Source organism: Danio aesculapii, chromosome 21 (genome assembly GCF_903798145.1).
Source record: "Danio aesculapii chromosome 21, fDanAes4.1, whole genome shotgun sequence".
NCBI classification, from domain to species: domain Eukaryota; kingdom Metazoa; phylum Chordata; class Actinopteri; order Cypriniformes; family Danionidae; genus Danio; species Danio aesculapii.
This window is the reverse complement of record NC_079455.1, coordinates 20635256-20657913: the sequence shown is the minus strand read 5'-3', so window position 1 is coordinate 20657913 and position 22658 is coordinate 20635256. Positions and strand designations below refer to the sequence as shown.

Sequence of the window (22658 nt, the reverse complement as noted above, 5' to 3'; positions counted from 1 at the left end):
TGAATAATTCTTCAAAAATGATCCATCCATGAAAAATTGAGTTTTATGAGTGAATAACTGAATCTTTTATTGAAAATGAGACTGAAAATAAAATATGGGTTGTATAAATCACAATGTTAGATTTCTACATTTAGCGTTTCAGCAACAGTAGTAGTGCATTTTCACAGTACTGAATATTTTACTATTTATTTTTATTCAGCTGATTATTTCTTAATTGTATTTTTAATAAAATCACAGGTTCAAAGTTCTGTTTGTTAAAACCAAAAGTCTCTTGAAATGGAAAGCAAATTACATTGGTCTCCTCCCCTTTTTTGCAGATCTAAAAAATGGTCTGATCCGTGACTAAAAAAACCATAATGTAATCCGAACCGTGAGGTTTGTGATCCGTTACACTACTAACTATTGTTATATTTATTTTTTATTTATAGTTAATAGTATAGTCCAGGGGTGCCCAGACTCGGTCCTGGAGGGCCAGTATCTTCAAAGTTTAGTTCCAACCCCAATCAGACACACCTGGGCTAGCTAATCAAGCTCTTACTAGGCTTTCTAGAAACATCCTTGCAGGTGTGTTGAGGCAAGTTGGAGCTAAAATCTGCAGGACACCAGCCCTCCAGGACCGAGTTTGGACACCCCTGGTATAGTCTTTGCTTTCTATTATTAATGATAATTATAATTTTTGTTGCTATATGTTGTTATAATATATTTATATATGATAAACTGTTTTGGCAAAATTGTGTAGCCAAACAACAAGCACAGATAATAATAAATAAATCACAGTCACACTTTTTAATAACAGTTTTTTTTTATTATGTTTTTTTAAGTGATGGTTAACCTAGTAATAAAACATACATCTTCATAAAAGAGAAAAATAAGATGACAAAAATATTGGTGTTAATTTTAGTTATTTTATCATTTTTTCTTAATTGAGAGTTTCATTCTGAAATAAAATTACAGTGCTCATTATTAATATATATTTATATTTATATACAAATAACTATTTCTTATAGTTCAAGTAATTATATTTAATATTGTGTAGCCCAGAGAACAAGCAGGACTTTTTAATATAATTTTATATAAAGCACGTTCGCACACTTATTTTAAATCACAGTCATTTATTTTTTTTTTACCGAAAACAAGCAGCTCTATCACCAAAAGATGAGTTACTTTATATATATATATATATATAGTAATAGTAAACAATAAATTAAAAATTGCTAAATAATCCTATTATTTTTACAAGCCTCTTTTTTTCTGTAGAGACTAAAGATATTTTGAAGAAAAATGTTTTAGTGCCCGTTGACTTTCTAGAAAATAATGAGTAAATGAGGACAGTATTTTTATTTTATGAGAGAATTATCCATTCAATATTAATATTTTACCAGTGTTTTTTTTTTTTTTTTTGCACTAGTCCATTTTAAAGACCCATCTCGAGTAACTGAGCTAATTAGACATTGCCAGTGATTTGGAACTCTGTACAACCACAAGCCCTTAACAGCTTAATGGTGTGAGCTAGATGCAGCCCTGACGGTTATAGACCAGAAGATAGATTTTCCAACCTCCAGGTGGTATGAGCACCATCTCTGGACAGGTCTTTAATGAGATTGGTTGTCCTGGATGTACATGAGTGCACCAATCAAGTCTTAACTCATTTCATTAAGTTTGGATCATTTAAGTCCTTCTAACTTAATTAAATGCTGTGCTGAATCTGACATCCTTTCTGGTTTCCTCATGGTTATATTATGTAAAAAAGCTTTGCAGGAGCCACGATGAATGAGATCCCTAATAAACAACTTGACCACAATATACATTAGGGCTCACCATTTTGGGAAAAATGACATTGTGATATTTTCTTTTGCTGCGATATATATTGCCATATGTATCAATTTCACCAGATGATTTGAATATCTCTTCTTGAAAAGAAATCATTAATTTAGATCAACTGGGATGATGTAGTAGTAGTAGTATTCTTCTATACTGTGCATCTGTGTAAATTGTAATAAATTGCAAGCAAATATAAATAAATAAAGAGTGCTTTATGTTTTTCTGGGGTGTCAAACAGTATTTAAGTACAGAAATTGAACAATCAAATGTAAAATAAAATGGTCATCATTATATGAATTAAAAAAATTCATATCTTTATCTTTTAATCATTAATAAATAATCTAATCCTGTGATGTGACTGTTACGAATACACACATTGTGATATCAATGCTCAAACGATATATTGTGCAGACAATTTATAAACAATTGACTTGCCAGAATTGTTTATGTCCAGAAATTATGAAGAGATGTCCTTGGCATTCACTATTTGGAGGAATTTTAGTTGTGGCTATACCATGCTAATAAAACAGTGTTTAAATAAAATAACCACAATGCAAAAAAGATGACAACTAAAAAGTCAGAGCAAACAAAATGAGTTGATCAGCCATAAATGAGAATTCTGTTATTAATTACTCATCCTCATGCGTTCCGCTGCCCCGAGACTTTCATTCTTCTTTAGAACACAAATTACGATATTATAGATTAAGTCCAAGAGCTCTCTGACCTTCCACAGACAATAGCCACAAGACATACAAAGTCCAGAAAAAGAACCAAGAATATTAATCACATGACTTCTGTGCTCCAACTGTAATCATACAAAGCTCCAAAAACACTTTTGTGTACCTAAAATAAAGAGTAAATATGACTGTGTTTGCCTTTAACCCCTTTCACACAGTGACACCAGTAAATATCGGGAAAATTTCCAGAACGTCTTTACCGGTAAATTCAAAAAAGAGATGTTCACATAGGCAAGGACGTTACGGAAGTTTTCCAGAAAAGACCATTCACGCATCCATTCCAAAATACTGGTAAATTCTGACATCATAACCAGAAATGACTTCTAAACGGGTGCGCTTGTATTTGTAAACATTTGACTACATTACAAACTCTGTGGATGGATAAGTATTATGAGTATATAAGTACTTTGATGAAAACGTATAGAACGAATTTACCAGTATTTTTAAAAAGGGCCTGTTCACATTGCCTGTAATTTTTCGGAAAGGTCTGTATGTGTGAAAGGGGCTGTAGTCTTCTGCATCCAGATCAGGGTGTGCATTTATCTGTAGTAAACATACACCCTAACCTACAGTTTTTTTGTGATAGGTGCCTCAGAATACTTGTAACTCATGAAATATACTTTAAAAAGGGCTCCTTTATTCCTGAGTCTTAGGGATCCTAGATTTTAACGATCTAGGCGCAAAATCCAAAGCGCAGGGCGCTAACAAGGTTGGTCTAACAAGGTTAAGCTTATTCTCTTAATGAGTTATGGGTGTGTTTTGAGCATAAACCAATCAGAGTCTCATCTCCTGTTCCCTTTAAGAGTCAGTTGCGTTGCGCCATGACACATTTCCTGTTTACATGACGGACTTTGTAAGTGGAAAAACTGAACGCTTCACTTTCTCTCTTTCGTGGATAAGGAAACATGTTGTACGCACAGACATCCATTAGCCTACGTAATTAATTTTGTTTAAGCGCAAAGATTTGTTCCAAAACTATTTCTTAATTCAGTTCTAATATACAGCAAACGAATAAATGAACAATAATAACGAAGTGTGGTGAAAGAACTGAGTTATATCACATCCTAAAGACACATCCTATGCCCAATATGACAGGTGGACAAATCTAAGCTTGTTTTTATTAAAACAAATATAAATATGCATATAATAAATAATACTAATTATAATAATAACATTATTCAAAAGCAAGTTGCCGTGAATAAACTGGAAAAAGCCCCCCGAGATGGAGGCAGGGGTTTTTATATTTATGTTGAAAGCAATAATTAACATTAGTTGTAATTGTAACATTTTAATCTTTTAATTCTTTTTCATTTGTAAAGATATGACTGACTGTATTGCTGTACATCCTGCGTGTGTAAGTGAGGCGCACAACTAACGCGCTCTGCGCTGGACTCTATTGCAAAGTCTGTTTTAGTTCTTCAAAATAGCAACGCGCCAACAATGCGCCTTAACACACCTCTTTTCTAGACCGAAAACAAAGTGGCACAAAGTGGCACAAATAGATTTGCTATTTAAACAACGTGGAGGAAGACGGGAAAATTAAGGTTGCGTTGGTCTGAAAATAGCAACACGTTGGAGAAACACGTCTTGCGCCTTATTGCGCCGGGTGTATTATAGGGCCCTTAAAGTTTGAAATGAAATTGTAGATTGAGCTAATTTATCTTCACTAGCTATGTTTTCATTCAAAGATGTGAATTAAACAAGTACAAAACTGGAATATAGCATACAGCATTTGTGAATAAGCACCCGATAAGTCAAAGAGAACATAATTGTCGCATCCTGTCACATCCCATAAACTGGTGTGTAATATCAAAAAGAAAAATGGAATTCGTTGCTGTAGGAGAAGCCACTGAATCCCTTTTTTCTTACATAATAAACTACTTGTGTCTACACCTTCAAAGGTGACAAAATGCAAGGAACATGTAGTGGCTTTTGGAGGTGTGAGACCATGCTTTAAAAGACAGTTCTGGGAGGAAATAATACTGAACCACTTTGATGACAGACTTTGATTAAGGGATTTTATTTCAAACATTTCAGATGTTTTACAATGTGTTTAATCTGCCGGTTTGTCTATTAAAGCTGTCCCATTGTGCCCATTTTTGTCATCACAACAATGACTTTTTGATGTGCATGATGGAATAGTACTGTCGCCTCACAGCAAAAAGGTCACTGGTCGAGTCCCAACTGGGTCAGTTAGCATTTTTGTGTGGAGTTTGTATGTTCTTGATGTGTTGCCGTTTCCTCCGGGTGCTTCGGTTTCGCCCACCGTCCAAAGACATGTGGTATAGGTGAATTGAATAAACTAAATTGGCCGTAGTATTTGAGTGTGTGTGTGTGTGTGTGTGAATGCGAGAGTGTGTGGGTGTTGCCCAGTACTGGGTTGCAGCTGGAAGGGCGTCCGCTGTGTAAAACATACACTAGATAAGTTGGCAGTTCATTCCACTGTGGTGACCCCTGATGAATAAAGAGACTAAGCCATAGAAAAATGAATGAATGAATCAATGACGTTTATTCACATTTTTTGTCTTATTCAGTTGTGCACTTATGTTTTTATTTGCATGTTCTAACTTTAAGCACATAGTGACTTTTTTTATGCAATATTCCAAAATTTGCATACAATAGTTTGATGGAAACATAGCTAGTGTATTATGTAAGGCCTCTTATGAGCAAAGTTTGAGAAACCTTATTAATTCCTCATCTAAACATACTTTAAACAATCTTGCACTCAGGATTTCTCACTGAAAGAGTATAGAGGAAAACCTGCCACTTTCCATAATTGAACACCTCGAAATAAGCGTACTATTGATTCTGTAAAACTCCAGAAACCGTGAAAGTCCAGTAACATTTCCTTTACACGCAGCTGATTTTTGGCTCCTGCTATAAATGTGACTGAACCAGACCGGAGCACTGCTTTTCACACCTCAGAGTCTCTTGACAGGACTTTAATGGTATTAGTTGCCCTGGATGTGCATGAGCGCACCATTCTAGCCTTAACTCATTTAATTAAGTTAGGAATTGTCTGCATTAACTATCAAGGTCACCCTCACAGGCGGATCCATCGAAAAGCCTCATTCACCTCAGCTGCACACAGATATCCTTAAAATGCAGTGCATGTTGGCGATAGGAATTGTCAAGGCCTCCTGGTATCTCAGTTGATTGCTTCTGCAAACGCTTTGGCGCATCAGAGGTCCTGCGGGAAATGTTTAATGCCTTGTTTTGCAAATGCAGGTTCTTCAAAGAAGTTTCAAGGAAAGTCCTTCTTTGCTCAGCACATGTTCGTGCTATACATGGTCTCAGATCGACAGCTGGAAACTGCTGTTTCATTAAAAGATCAAGCAGAGTAGCACGTCACAAGACATCTTGTGTTTACAAAACAGTATGAGGGAAGCTGAATTACAGAAGTTGTCCTCTAGGCAAAGGAAATAAGTGTATTTAAAATAAATGTGCTTAATTAGTTTTCAAGGTGTCCGCTATCAAATGAATACATTTTCAGTGAAGATCCAATTATTTCAAACTTCTACAAATAGTCAAAATTAGGAACATAAGGAACACTCAACTCGCTTTTCAGTTCTTCCTTTGTTGAATTTAGAAGTGCAGTGTGCTACACTTTCTGTGTTGCTAGGAAACCCAATGAACTTGGTGCTAGAGAGCATGATGTCGAGTGCTTTTTCTTCACAGAGTTGACTTTTTCAACTGCAGGCACACGAAGCGCTTCTACAAAAATGCAATGCATAGCAGGCACAAGGGTATTAAACAGCATGCAAAACATGAGCAATATCACACGAGTAGCAGTGCAATGTAGCTGTATATCGGCACCGGTTGGAGGTATGCCTTAAGCTTGGTTTATACTTCTGCATCAAGTAATCGCTGTGCATTTATACTTCTGTGTGCTGTTTCTGTTGCTCTGCAATAAGACTTACGAAACGCTAGCTGTCAGTGAGGTTTTTATGGTCCTCTGTGTCGAGTTTCTTTGCTGGTGTTTTGTTTTTTCTAACACTTCCTTAATGTAGAAGTAGCTCAAACTCTCTCCTTTTGAGGTGGGAGCAGGTGGATGTGCAGCAACTTTAATCATAAGGTAAACACAAAACAAAACTTTCCATCTGGACCTCCTTCACAGGACTCGACACTTGTACACACTCGCTCCAGTGCTGTTATTTGCAGAATATTGCACTGCTATCAGCCAATCAGATTCAAAAACCAGACAGAACTGTTGTGTAAATATATATAAATATATAAATACATTTTTAAAGCAATAATATTCATAAACTTTTTAATAGTGAACAGTTGTTTTTTTTACATAATTAAAAAAAATATATAAATATATATATATATATATATATATATATATATATATATATATATATATATATATATATATATATATCAAATTAGTTTATAAAGGTTTTTTTTTCATTTTCACCATTTGCTTTCACTGCTTAATCTGAGTTAGGGTCATATATATTCTTATTTTTTTACATTGGTAATAAACATGTAATTGTTAAAGAATATTATTTGCAAAATGATTGTTACATATTAATATAATAACGTGATTTGTGAATGATGTTGTGACACTGAAGACTGGAGTAATGGTATAGACCCTTTTCACATTTCCGGGTTTCTCAGTAGTGCAAGGCATCATAGCTGGGTAAACCTAGAGCCCATTGACTCGGAGAGTACAACAAATAATTTTTTTACAATCCTATTTGGTGAAATAATAAAAGAAAAATGCCAAAATAGTGTTATCAAGACTTTCAGAAAAAGGGGGAAAATAGTGTGAGACTGATAACGGCAGCCAGAGAAGAGAGTAACATCAAATTTACTCTCAGCCCCATAGACGCTGCATTAGCAGACTGCATTACAACACCATGCATAAGCGGTAATTGGTCTTTGTGTAATTTGGCGCAAAGATGATATCAAACATTATTTCTGCATATAAATGTTCATACGAATTAAAAAAAAATCTAAATATTAAAAACTGTCAAGGAGAAGGGTCCATAGAAAAGGTTCCTCTCGCTGTTTCAGGTCTTGTTCAGGTTAGATTTCTACATATATTTATTTAGCATTAATAATAATAATAATAATATTCATACACTTTTTAATTTTTCCCATTTTCTTACCTTGCTTACCCTAACGGTCGTGTATATATATTTAATTTTTTCTACATTGGTAATAAACATGGAATTGAAAAAGAATATTAATTTATATTAAACATCAGCATAATGATGCATAATAATGTGATTTCTGATGTTGTGACTCTGAAGACTGGAGTAATGGTACTGAAAAAAAATCTAAATAAAGACCTGAATGTCTGTATTTCACGACATGTAGACAGTTTTTGCTTTTTAAAAGGATAATCCACCCAAAAATGTAATCTAATGCAAGTCTTTTCTTTAGAGTGGCCTTTTTTTATTACTTTCTTTTTTCTCTAGAGCATTAAAATAATATTCTTAATCAAAAATGTGGGCCCTGGTGATTTTGTAAAATGAGAGTTAAAGGGTAGCGCATGCAAAACTGAAAATTCTGTCAAGTTTACTCATTTGCCTTCACGTGTTACAAACATAATGATTTTATTTCTTGTTAAACACAAAAGAAGATATTTTGAAGAATGTTGGAAACCTGTAACCACTGACTAGTTGTTTTTACTACTATGAAAGTCAATAGTTACAGTTTTTTAGCATTCTTCAAAATATCTACTTTAGAGTTCAGCAGAATAAAGAAACTCATAATGGTTAAGAACGACTTAAGGGTGAGTAAATAGTGGGTACGTTCTCACATTTGGGTGAACTATCCCTTTAACAGCTACTGTACTTTGATATTCCAAAAAACATATAAAGGCATAACAAAATATGTGTGGCAGTGGCTCCTGATGATGTATTAAGGTCTTAGGTAATGATTGGTCTGCGCAAGGAACTTTAATAGCATGATTACAACTTTATATCACAGTCTACAGCGTGAGCCTTCCGGTGAAAATCACATGCATGGAGAGAAACTCACACCTGAGCTGATTTTGTTTAATCATGAATCTATATGTCTTTCCAGCGAGTCATCAGATGCTGGTGGCAAAAAGAGAAGCTTCAGCAGCGACAGCAGTGAGGATGAAGATGATGATGATGAAGAAAAGACAACACAGAAAAGCAGAAAGAAGCCCAGGACAGAGCCCACAGTCACGGCTCTGGACACTGGCCTCTCGTTGGCTGAAGACGAGGAGCTTGTGCTGCATTTACTTTCTAGTCACAGCTAGATCCCTTTTCACACTTTCCCCACCGCAGTTTATAATTATTCCTCCTGCTTGTATAAGTTTAAACTTTCCTGTTACTAATAAAAATGACTCTTTTGATGCCACATTTTAAGAGTCATTGCCGCATAATTCTTTATGTGATTTATTGTGCGAGTGTGCAGGCAGGGTGTGAATTATTGACATTTGGGGGTCAACTTTTTTTGCTAGGGTTAATTTGTGTAATACATATGCATGCTTCAGTGAACCCAATTTAAAGATTTAACTCAATTGTATCTAATTTATTAATCAAAATTAATTAAGCTGTTTTGAGGGATATTGACCGTATTCTGACCTACAATAACCTCGATTTTAGTGGGATTCTCAAAGAGGATCTATTTTTCATATTAAAGGGGTGGTCCAGAGTGTATTTTTAAGTCTTCGTTGTGTTTATAAGATGCAAAGCAATGTATGCTCATGCTTCATTTGTAGAATATCACGTTATTTTTGTATATCTTACTTTAATTATATACTGCTATTCAGATAACATGAAAACGGCTGTCATATTTCCCAGATCCTCTGAAAAGCGCCCTCAAGAGGCTCTGATTGGTAAGCTAACATAATGTGCTGTGTAAACAAACACTGTCAGTCAGAGTAGCTGTTAGCCGGATCAGTTTGAGCCTGAATCAGACAGAAAATGAAAAGGACACAGCTGAACCTCATGCCTGCTCTCTGAAATTAAACCTGACTAGTGTCTTTCACGTATATTCAGAATAAGCATGTGTAAGTAAAATGAAGGTTCACAAATCTTTTACGAGTTTGTTATTTGAGATGTAGAACGCAGGGAAAGCTGCTGCAAAGAGAGACAGTGCAGCACTGGGGAAGATTGTGGCTGTTTACAGCGGTTTGATGGATAAATATGAATTGGTAGCTAAATTGTTATTGGTGCCAAACAATAAGAAAATATGCATGTAACATTTCAATTTTAACTAATAAAAATACTTACAGGTTGTGGCTCACAATCCACAGCGTCATCTATTATTGTCGGAGGAGTTTTTAGCCACTGAATGGGAGAGATTCTGGAAGCTGTCCTTTGTCAAATACTAGCTATATTTTATTATTCTCTGGAACATAATTAAAATTTAATTGTAAGCACTTCTGTCTTTGTGCCGAAATACAGAAACAGAAGAAGCTCTGTAAAAGTAGCAGTGTTTGGATGGCAATTTAGCTTTTTTTGCTATAACATTACAGCGCCTCTGGCCACATCCCTCAGCTGTGCAGGGTGTATGAGCATGCTGAATGTGGTAACCTGAAGTGTTTTTGATCTTATTAGCCTGGATGTGTTTTTTTGTAGTCCCCAAACTTCGTTCACTGTAGTCTAGTTGCTAAGCTAACTCTGTAAAAGTCTCCCTTTGCATTGAACTTTGAGCTTATTACATTCAGAGATGTTGTTTATGTTCACACAGCTACATTACACATTAACTATAGTTTAAAATATGATATCGTAGTGGACCACCCCTTTAAACAAGTTTGCTTTCTTGCACCAATAAATGGATGAGCACATTTTAGTTGATTGTTTAACTGGCGTTTGCGAACAAGTGTTTATTAAAATACAAACTATTCGCCTAATTTTACTTTAGTTTTATGTAAACCTATTTTACAAGAAAAGTGTCTAGTGAACACTTATGGTGTCAATTAGTGTTCTCGATCTGCCAGTTTCAGACTGCTTGGAACGATTGAGCCATTATAGGGTCGTTGCTAGATCACATATGGTTGTGGACAGAAGTTAACGAGAATTATTTATAATATTTATTACATTTCCCATTATTTGTATTTTATTAACATCTACCCCAACCCTAAACCAGTTTATTCAATTACCCAATAAATTGTATTTTTTAACGTCTTCTCTAAACCCAACGTCACAGTACTGTAAAATATTAATGATTGTTATACAGTCTCACAAAAATGACACTATATTGATGTGCATATCCCCAGCTGCATCCTATCTAGACTACCCCATCATAGGGAGGGGGGGGGGGGGGGGGGGGTCAAATGTGTCAGAAATAAAAGACGAGGACGTAGAAGATCTCAATGAAAATGTTCATTCAGCATAACAGTCTCAAAGTACATGGCAGTTTCCTGGTTTCATTGGAGTCAGAATGAACCCTGAACACTCTTAAACTCAAAACCTTTTATACTGTTTTAGATGTTGCCTTTAGACGTGCCTTTAGATGTTAATGAAGTTGCTCCTTGGCTGTTGACATATCTGTTCTCTATATCTCTCTGTTAATGCAGTTTCCACACCATTGATGAAATGGTTCTCTGTACACCACACCCATCCCTATTCTACAGTTGTTACCATTTGCTCAAGATGTAGTCACCTTAAATTTTGCAGAGGCTGCAAACTATTGACAATTCAGCCCTTGAATGAGCATCAACACTCCATTTAGAGTGGAAGTTGGGTCGAGGCAGACTTCAGTTCTTCCAAATGTATATTTGTGTTATCTATTACTTAATATACAGATCAAGGCAAACTATATCTCACTATCTAATGGTCTGACCCCAATACATCTTATTTTAACGTCATTCAGGAGGGATCAAGCATTAATTAAAGCATTAAAAGGGGGGTTTAAAACTCCCCCAATCCCCTTCTAATTCACACCCTGTGTGCTGGTTATAATTTCCTTTCCTCGCTTTATTACATCTTCTTCTCCTCAAGCCAGGAATTAAATTCTCTTTGCCAGACAGGCTTAAATTACCCAAAAATCCTGTTTTTCAGTGAACCAAAAAGAAGCGACGCAGCTGATGTCAATCTTGATAGAGAAGCGCTGTGAAGTCCCAGGTGCCATCTATAACCTATTACTGTTAAACTGCTCTCATTATTCTGCTTTTGAATATCGCCTTCCTGTCACATTGAACCGTGATTTACTCTCCCTCATTTCTGTGTCAGAAATAGAAACGGAGGGTTCTGGGTGAAAATGTTGGTTTCGTGACTTCAGTCCCCTGTTGATCTCAAATCCATCTTTCTGAATTGTCTGGCTGCCCATGTACTGTATAGCGGCCTTATGTCATGTGATTGGGTTTATATAAGACAAATAGTCACCATTTAACACAGGAATAATGTTGAATTGTTCAATGCAGTGACCTCCTCCACCCTATTTTCAGCTTCTCAAAGTGCTCTGAAGAGGTAATTATTCACCCACTTGCGTTTGACAGCTAGTTTTGCATAACGATGTTGGTTTCTGTGCTCATTATTTTATGCAGCCACTGTTTAACATGTATGTCTTAGGGTCACTCCTGTTATACAGGGTTACTGTGACTCTTAGGTCTAAATATACTTCTTATGCAGGTCTTTTTTTCTGTGTACAACAGTGATGGCGTGAGGTGATTGTTGAGACTGAATGCGTCTACTGGATGGTACTGTGCATGTGTGGAACTCGTTTATCCGCTGGTAAGTGTACTTTCAAAGCTGCGCGGAAACTGGAAAATGAGGTATACTTAGGCTTTTAGAGAATATGTGTAGTGTAGAGGACATATGAGGGATGTCTAAAATTCGAAACTGGTCAGTAAATTCACACACTTAATTTTCTTTGATGTGCATAATGACTAATTAGCGGGACAGAAAAAAATGAAATTGCAATGTAAAGACATTTATGAGGAGGGAGTAATTCACATCAAACTATTATGATTTTGAAGCTTTTTATTTCAGAAAATGACAGTTGTTCAGAATAACAAGCGTTTTTTGTTGTTGTGATTTAAGAATCTGGGTTAATTTACCAAATATTAAGATGAATACAAACTTAGCTCCTTTCTTATTTTTAATAAATAAATAAAAAATATCTAAATGGTATGTGTATATTTATTATGTATATGGGATACACATACACAAAAACAAATCTATTTTTTATAAAAAGATATTTACATTGATATATAAATTGTATTTTATACATGCACTTACTGGCCACTTTATTAGGTACACCTGTCCAACTGCTTGTTAACGCAAATTTCTAATCAGCCAATCACATGGCAGCAACTGCTTTTAGGCATGTAGACATGGTCAAGATGATTTGTTGCAGTTCAAACCGAGCATTAGAGTGGAGCAAAAAGGTGATTTAAGTGACTTTGAACGTGGCATCCATGCTGGTGACAGATGGCCTGGTCTGAGTATTTTAGAAACTGCTGATCTACTGGGATTTTCATGCACACCCATCTCTAGAGTTTACAGAGAATGGTTTGAAAAAGAGAAAATAATCTGTGAGCTGCAGTTCTGCGGGCGCAAATGCCTTGTTGATGTCTGAGTAGAATGGCCAGACTGGTTTGAGCTGATAGAAAGGCAACAGTAACTCCAATAACCACTCGTTACAATCGATGTATGCAGAAGAGCATCTCTGAACACACAACACATAGAAACTTGAGGCGAATGGGCTACAGCAGACCATACCAGGTGCCACTCCTGTCTGCCCGTCCATCTTCTGATGGCTACTTCCAGCAGGATAACGCTCCATGTCATAAAGCGTGAATCATCTCAGACTGGTTTCTTGAACATGACAATGAGTTCACTGTACTCAAATGGCCTCCACAGTCACCAAAACTCAATCCAATAGAGCACATTTGGGATGTGGTGGAATGGGAAATTCGCATCATGGATGTGTAGCCGACAAATCTGCAGCAACTGCGTGATGCTATCAGGTCAATATGGACAAAATTTTCTGAGGAATATTTACAGTTCATTGTTGAATCTGTCATGAAGGATTAATGCAGTTCTGAAGGCAAAGGGGGGTTCAACCCAGTATTAGTAAGGTGTACCTAATAAAGTGGCCAGTGAGTGTATATAATATTTTTATATTTAAATATAAATTGACATTTTTCTAAATATATGCATGCATGTGTATATTTAAAATCATTGCCCAGCACTAAAAAAAAGTTTAACTGTCATCAGTAATTTAAAGAACAAAATAAAATTATGCTTTACTTAAAACGCATAGCTTAATTGTAAGTTCTCCAAAAAAAAAGCAAGCATTTTCAGGTGGTCTCTTCAAATGTTTCTTCATTTATTTAGAAATCTCCTCTGTTTACCAAGGCTGCATTTATTTGTTAAAAGATCTATAAAATAGAAATCTTATGAAATATTCTTTCATTTTAAAATGAGCTCTTTTGTATAAATGTGTTTTAAAAATGTCATTCTGACAATGGCGAAGCTGAATTTTCATCATCAATACTCCAGTCTAACATGACCCTTCTAATCTGCTGATTTGAAACGTGATCAAGGACACACTCATTTGATCAAGTGTGACAGCAAAGATATTTATAATGTTAAATAAGAATTTGTAAGAACTTTCTACTCATCAAAGAATCCTGAAATGTGAAATATATCATGCTTTCCACAAAATGATGAAGCTGAAATGAATGTTTTCCAGTATTATAGATAACCATATAACAACCATTACTGTAAAACTGTACATTTTGAATGCATAAAGTGTCTAAATGTAAAGTTTATTATTGTTTTAGACCACACTAGCTTATAGCTCTAGTTGTTTTGTCCAATAAATCACACATAATCAGAACACGACCGTATCCTACATGTGAGGAGTCACTCTTCTCCCAAGTTGGCCATTTGAATGTTTTCTCTCCCTCGAAGTTATTTAAAGATGACTTGTTTATCCTCCACCTGATTCTTATCACTTATCACCTTTACTGAAGCGCTGCAGGCAGCCGTTGTTGTGTATGTGACAGGCATGCAGCCGTGATGTATTGCGTTTGTGTATGACTGGGTTGCATAGATTCTCTTTGTGTTCTGGCTTTTGTGGGTGCAGAGTCATCCATCACAGACGTGAGTTTATTAGGCGCCTTCATCCTGCCTGGAAAGCTATTTCCCTCGGTGCTATTTCTCCCTTTAATGACTGTTTCAGCACTGAGGAGCGTGTTGCGCTTCAGACGTTTCTCTCTGCACATAGAGCTTAATGTACATGCACATGCTTTGTACAGATTCAGATTGCAACTATGGTTTTGCTTAAGTAAGAAGGATTGCTGGAGTTGCTTTCGTGAATCTGAGACTCTGGACTATTTTTTTTTTTATCCTGTCTTCTGTTGTTCACTTTGGTTTACCCTTATTGTAGTTTTTTTCTGAAGAAGGTCCACTGGTGTGCCCTTTTCTGCTGCTGTTGCCCATCTGCTTCAAGATTTAACATGCTGTATGTTCAGACATTTTCTTCTGCAGTCCTCAGTTGTAATGATTTAATTTTTATTTATTACAGTTTCATCCAATGCTTGATTCTGATTAGTCAGTCACGACATTCCAAGATCTGTTATTCCCAGATAACAACCACTGAAAGTAATAATATAGGCTCATTCAGTTACTTCAAATCATCTTGACTGTCAGTAAACATATTTACATAAACAAAACAGGGACACATTTGTTTTGTTGTTTGGTGGCACACTTTAAAAAACATTATTTATTCAACCCAGTGGTTGAGTTAAAATATTTCGTGCTTTGCTGGGTTTTTTTTTTTTTTACCTTTATTGGGTTATTTATTAAATGGTGATATTTATTTAATTTGTGTGGGGAAAAAAGACAGATGTATGAGATAAAAAATAATAATAATAATTCTGTGATGGAAACTACCCGCTTCAAATGTTATCACTCGATTGAATGGTGGTTATCAGCTGATAGATATGGGCAAGTAGGGGCCTTCCGCACCTACTGGTAGGATTAGAAGGCTGATATCAGGCTGTTATGTATCCACATGGTTGATCGGCTATACTAATAGAGAAGACTCCAGATCTAGATCTGTTTTACATTACTGTGACAGTTGGGTTTAGGGTTGGAGTAAGGGTAGGCAATAATAAAATACAATTAATGGGAAATTTAATAAATAATATAATATAATATAGCTGATTAACCATGTGGATTAATGATAGGCCCCTACTGGCCCATATCTTTCAGCTGTTAACCACTGATAACACCCATTCAATCGAGTGATAACCATTAAATCGGCTGATGGAAACAAGCATCCAAATTCATAGCAACAAAATTTATGCTTGGAAATCCTGTTGTGAGTATCCATAGAAGAGCTTTAGGACAATGTTAGGGTGAGTAAATAATAACAGATTTTAATGAACTGTGTTTTTACAGTCAACTGAAGCAGATGCAAGAGATGCATTCTGGGGATTTACATCCCAAACCTATCAAATGGTTGTTTAATTTCCAATCTAGTTACTAGTCACTTGACGTTAACATGCTCTTCCATTCCAGAGCCAGTTATTAAGAAAGTAACGACTGCAGTGCCTTTTGGGACTGCATGAGATGTACCATGTTGTCATTAGTGACAGAGAAGCCAAGATGCATCACATCTGGTGCTTCTGATCTGGTGAGTGCGTTTGAGACCAGCTCTCCATATGCTGCCGTTTGAAACATTGTACAACACTGAAAACTCTGATCCACAAGCCAGAGTTAATGAGATGCCTGAGGTGCTGTTTGTCTCCTCTACATCCTGCATTATAGCTTTTTATTCCCCTATGGTGACAGTGTTGTTGTGAATTATGAGGATTATGTTGAATTCAATTGCTGGCTTTTACTTCTAATGCATATTGTTGCTGAGGCGAATGGGTTCACGTCTAATTATAGTGTATTCGGAGGTCTTTGCCAAGTGGTTGAATTGCTTATTGGCTCTTTGTCCAGGTGGAGATTATAAAGCAATCGAGCTGTATTTTCGAGAGCTGTCAGGCGCCTCTGATCTGACAGTGAAGAAATTGGACTGCTGTCATTGCACTTCAGATAAGGTCAGCAGGACCACTACAGATGAAATGCAGAGTTTCTGACAATCACAGGGTCATTTTGGGCTTAGGAGTCAGCAACTTCAGTCTGCTTGAGGTTAAAAGCTTTAAAGGGCACCTAGGTTAGCCCTTTTTTCAGATTTAGTATAAGTGTTTTGCGTCTCCTGAATGTGTCTGTAAAGTTTCAGCTCAAAACACCCATCAGATTTTTCATTATACCTTTTGCAAGATTCTATTTTATACATTTTTGCACTAGGGGGCTGTTTTGTCGTACTGCGCCTTTAAGGCTAGTTTTTCCCGCCCACCGTTTCTACGTGCCTTTCTGCGTGCCTTAATCTCCTCCCTCGTCTGTGTCAGACAACAGACAGACTTAAAGGAAGCAGATCTCACGTAGCGTTTGTGAGAAATACTACAGTAAGAACTTTACCAATGAGTATTTGTTGTGCAGTTGCATCGATGAGTCACACACAATGTCGTTACAAAGTTCACGCACACACACAGACACACAGACAGACAGAGCGCGCGTTTAGCTTTGCACTCTTTTTGCACGCATATGTGACAGGATACAGGTTAATCTCCACTGCTGTATGAATATCTGTTATGTTAATGTACAAAATAAACCTGATTTAACATCCACAAACCGGGATTAAAGCGTCTTCTTTTAAAACTGTTCTGACACGCGGCTGTGCTGATGAAGTAAATCGCTGTAATTCATTATATACGTGCACTGTTTTAAAATATTTTAAACATGTGAAACTTAAGCTGCGGTCGCACTGGGCTTTGTGTGTGTGAAATTCTGTCGTGCGGCGCTGCGAAAAGGGGCGGGATTAAACAAGATGATTAGACATTAAAAAGCGAGCGATTGCTCCATGTTTTAAATTTCTGTCCAGAGAGGTCCTGTTTTGATCCTCGATTGGTCTCACGCAGTCAAGTGATGCGATTTTGCAGGTCAGAGTTCACCAAGCTTGAACTTTGCACTGCAGCGACATGCGAAACTTGACGCATGACCTCACGTTTCTGGTCTGACGCATTCGCGTGCGCATGAATGGAAGTCTATGGGGAGAAAATCCCAGTGTGACCGCAGCTTTACTCTTGATCACATTTGCTGATGATTGATGATCCTAGCGAACTGAACAGACCTTTTATTCCCGGTTGCTTTGCGCACGTCCTGTCTTGTTGATATGATTATACACGTGACTACCGGGACATGTTAATAAGCGCAGCTGTCAATCAATTCGGTGGGCGGGGGGACCGCACTCCTGCGTCAAGTTGCAAGTTCCAATTGGTCCACCATTTTTATGTTGTTAAATTGAAAAAAAAGACTGGTGTGTTTATATCACCCCAATGTGATGGCCTATACATTATATCTACACATATGTCTGTCCAAACAGCTTGAAAAGTAGATTTTTCACCATAGGTGCCCTTTAAAACAGTTGCAGAGAAGAAGCCTTATGTGGATATAGTCAGGATAAATGCATGTAGTCATCAATGTTGCTGAATAAAATTCAGTTTTTTTTTTATTCAACACACTATGAGTTCTATGTTATGCCAGGTCCATTTAACAAAGTTTGAGTTTATTTTAAACAATTAGTGTTGTATTGTGGGTTTGGAATAAAAATAAGTTGTCATCCTAAATTGCCGTCTACCTGTCTAAAACTACCTGTCAAAAGTCTTGTCGCCTATCCAAGTTTTAGGAACAACAAATAATAACTTGACTTCTAGTTGATCATTTGGTATCAGAAGTGGCTCATATAAAAGGCAAAGGCCTCTAGATAACGCCTATTTTACCAAAATAAAATATGATCATGCCTTCATTTTTAAATATCTAATTAGGACAGTAAAGTTTGACTTTGCTCAGACAAAAGTTTTTGCACTTAACAGAAATAATATACAGTATAGAATATAAAGTCAAGTGCAGTGGAAAAAGTATTAATATTGTGTATGACTTCCATGAGCTTGGAAGACTGCATCCATACAACTCTAACTCAAATCACTTATTAATAAAGTCATCTGGAATGGCAAAGAAATCGTTCTTGCAGGACTCCCAGAGTTCATCAAGATTCTTTGGATTCATCTTCAATGCCTCCTCCTCCATCTTACCCTAGACATGCTCAATAATGTTCATATCTGGTGACTGGGCTGGCCAATCCTGTAGCTCCTTGCCCTTCTTTGCTTTCAGAAACTTTGATGTAGAGGCTGAAGCATGAGAAGCAAGTATGAGTGCTATACTGCTGAAGTATTTACCCTCTCCTGTGATTTGTAATGTAATGGGCAGCACAAATGTCTTGATACCTCAGGATGTTGATGTTGCCATCCACTCTGCAGATCTCTCGCACGCCCCATGAATTTTTCTTCACCAAACCTGATTTCTGTGATGTGTTTTATAAATTCTGTCAAGCTTTTAAAAGCCTTAGATTTAACCTTTTATTTTGAAAATCACTATGTAATTTGAATTAATTTAGTTTTAGTTACTTTTAGTGAGAAATGAAAATGAAAGTATTTCCTTAGTTAGATCTATAATATATAATTTTCTGTATAAAAAGTAATTGAGAACCTGAGTTCAAGAGTAGTAATTATGAGTAAATATGCAACGTAAATACTAAATACCATGTTACACTTCAAGGCACACTGCTTGCAATTGCGCTTCTTAGATATTAGTCTGATAAAATGTTTGAGAAACTCAGGGAATTTACATTAATTTCAACTAACCTTTCAGGACTGAAAATGCACCCAGATGCATTTGATGTTGAGCGACTGTATATTTTCAGCACTGGACAGCACCATCTCTCTAGCCCTTTTTTTTTGTTCTTGTTGGCTGTGGTCTCATTTACATGCAAGTCCACGCGATTCCTCTCTGTGAAGTGTTTACTGGAGCACTTCATTGATTCACTAGCCTTTGGTGCTCCAAATGTTCCATCTCATGGGGTTTATTTGGCCGAGTGAGCAGTCCAAAGCTCCTGCGTCATTAAAAATAAATGACGAAAAATAGTAGGGGAGCGCGCGCTGCATCGTGAGATTAATTAGAAGAACGCTCTCTTGGGCAGCTGTAACGTGGAGTTTGAGGGGGGAAACCAAGATAAGAGGCAAATTTAAGACAATTTACCACGACTGCTTTACATTTCGCTTAATTTTTTCTGCATTTTACCTGACACCACAAGCAGAAACGTTTTTTATCCAACTAATTATGTAAAACTCGGCTAATTTTTTTCATGTTATCAATTTTGCCTGTAAAATTAAATCAAAGAGCATATATTTAAAGTCTGTTTTCTCAAAATTAGTTATTTTTTCTTTCATTGAGCTATGTGTCCACTTTAGCACCACTTACTACACCAAACTTTACAGTTTTATTCATTGCTCCATTCTGAAGGGGGTTTCTCAAACGCCTGATTTTACAGACATTTATTCTACAAAAAAATTAAGTGTTTTTTTTACAGGCTGTTTTAGGCTATTTCATAAACTATGGGGTGATAAAAGCAGATTACTTCTCGACTGGCTCGTTTTGTATTTAACTTAAAAAAAAAAAAAAAAAAAAAGATGTGTTGGCCGAGCGCGCGAGACCGCTTTCTCACTCACGCGCACAGAGATGTTTGGAGCAGCGCGCGCGCCCCAGTCTGACAGAAACGCTTTGTGAGGTAAGGCACTCTTACTTCACGGCAGATTGCATCATTAAAAGTTAAGTTCCACATCTTTCTCTCACTGAAGTTGGTTTATGCTATTAATAGACACTTTACCTTGAATCATGCTTGACAAAAACAACGACATATGTTCTAGGAGGTTGGACGTTGCAGCGATGTTTCAAAAACGTTTTTGGGACGTGCGTAGAACGTCGTAACAACATTTGTGCAACGTTGAGAAAATAATTGATTTATTATTCTACGTAAAAAATAACATCTGTCGTTTTACACTTACAATAAATCCTTAACGAGTTAAGGTTTTTTTATCGTAGCTACGGAGCCTACTTGAAGAACACGTAATGAATAGAGGCTACGTCAGCGATCTGTGGGAAGTCATCTTTCCAAACCAACACCTTTTCCCACACCAATTCAGCGAACGGGACCGGGCTGTTATGCAGGTAGGAATCAAACGTTTAATTATTTTCTTAAAAGCATTATTGTTGTTTAGGGTGCCAGTAAATAAGATCAGGTGCAATTATTTGCGTTTTCAAGTTTTAAACATCCCAATTTGTTCTTTCAGCACAGTCTTCAGAGATGCTCTCCGTGATTGTTGGAAATAAAACCAGCGAGTAACGGATATTCAGCCGCAGTTCTCGTGGAATAATTCGTAAACGATGAAGGTTTCTGAGATCTCATGGGGCGCTTTTAACGGGGCGTCCGAGACTAACGGGACACGCGCGGAGAAAGTTCAGCACGTGCTCCAGCCTTTCTCATCCACCGTCGCTCTCCTGGTGCTCGGGATTCTCATTATCGGGATTATATTACTGTCACTGACCACCTACCACTTTCACAAAAGCAAGATGAAGAAGAGGAAGATGTTGAGGGCGCAGGAGGAATATGAGCGGGATAACGGTGGCTCCTCTGTCCCGGTAAAGCCGAATCCCGCACCCAGCCGCTGCGTGATCGCGCGCCCCGCTCCGCCGCAACATCCACCGGCACACACTGATGATGAGAAACACCGCGAGGGAGTCCAGATTAACGGCTCCTCATAACGGGACGAATGAAGACTGGTTTTGTAAATATGTAAGATGAACAGGCGTATGTTCACATGTGTTCAAATGGGACTAGATCATCTTATAATGGACTTTAGAAGGTCTCTGAATATTGACCGTGCTTTAATGTAATAATAACTGAGCCTAATGCGTTGTAAGTGGAAATCAATGGATGCTGAAACACAACAGTGGGCCGGTGCTTAAAGGGAATCTTGGTCTCTAGATGCTTTCCAAGGTGCTGATTGTTTTCATATCAAATTAACCCATTTAATCCCATAGTTTATATGTACTTTTGAGTTTAAAACGAGTAGTTGCACATAACTGTGAACTATAAATGAACGAAAATCCAGTCTGCATTGTGAATATTTCACATAGCCAAGCTATACACAAATACTGGTTTAATTAATTCCAACGTGACCATATGACAGATAATGGGAAACAGGTTCTACTCCATAATATAATATTTAAAAGGTCTATTATTAATGTATATTAAGGTTGCTTTGTTGTAGATTAAAGGAAACCTATCATATTTCTGTCCAGTGGGAAAAGCAGAGTCACATTTCAAATAATGAAATGATTTGAATCATGCCATAAAGGTGTAAATGTCAAGGTGTTTTTCATTATTAAACATTAAACAAAGATTATTAATTATTTCCTTTTCCTCAGACTGACTGATCATGAAAAAACATCATATCATCAATCATTACCTCATAAATGTGTAAATATCAAGGTAATACAGCTACAGTAATATTCATTCATTCTTACATTTTCCCTTTCCCACAGAACTGCCTGATAATTAATGAAAATTAGCCTATTATCATAAATCATCACATAAATAAAGTGTAAATGTCAAGGGATATTTGCATTAATGTAACCGCGTTAAGCAATATTTATTCATGTTTTCTACACCAATGAGAAACTTTAATAATAAATGCAATATATAAAGATCATAATATAATACATGCGTTATTTTTTAATATTAAAATATTAATATTTTTATATATATATATTTCAAATGTTTCTCACCGGCCACAATTGTGATATTTAATTAGATTTATTTATTTGAGTAGAATACAAAATGTGGGATTAAATGGGTTATCTTTGTCTAATAGTAAGGGGAATGACCACAACAGTACTATTCTGCTGTTAGAATAGTAAATGATTGTAATTAGACTGTATTAACTGAAGATAAAACTGTGTTAAAGCGTAGACAACAACTGTCAACTTTGTTTATCCTATGCACCTGATTTTGACATAACCTGAGCCATGTGTTCACCTTATTAAAGCACATTCATCTAAAAAATAAGATGTTTCTTTCAGATTTATACTTCTAATTCATTAATGTTATTAAAACAAAAGCTTATTTGACTACATGAGCCTCGATTTACCTTGTTTAATATTTGATCTTATTCATAATGTGCACGACTCTTTTCTGTATTTCTGAAGT

The 22658-nt window shown here is 36.4% G+C and overlaps 1 protein-coding gene and 1 long non-coding RNA gene across 3 annotated transcripts in view; both read left to right on the top strand.

The window, feature by feature from the left end:
• ddx10 (DEAD (Asp-Glu-Ala-Asp) box polypeptide 10) overlaps positions 1 to 8925 on the top strand; it is a 48439-nt gene extending 39514 nt beyond the window's left edge. Inside the window, exon 18 of the mRNA XM_056446665.1 lies at positions 8598 to 8925. Within this exon, the coding sequence (XP_056302640.1) occupies positions 8598 to 8799 (202 nt within the window). The 3' untranslated portion in view covers positions 8800 to 8925. The remainder of the gene's footprint in view (positions 1 to 8597) is intronic.
• A 1909-nt stretch (positions 8926 to 10834) lies between these two features.
• LOC130215264 (uncharacterized) lies at positions 10835 to 20834 on the top strand. 2 transcript variants are annotated; one of them, XR_008835682.1, is made up of 4 exons: positions 10835 to 11959; positions 12145 to 12223; positions 20492 to 20617; positions 20740 to 20834. It is a non-coding gene; the product is annotated as an uncharacterized LOC130215264 (long non-coding RNA). The 2 variants fall into 2 exon arrangements; XR_008835681.1 differs by having other exon boundaries at positions 10835 to 12223.
• Positions 20835 to 22658: the final 1824 nt, after the last annotated feature.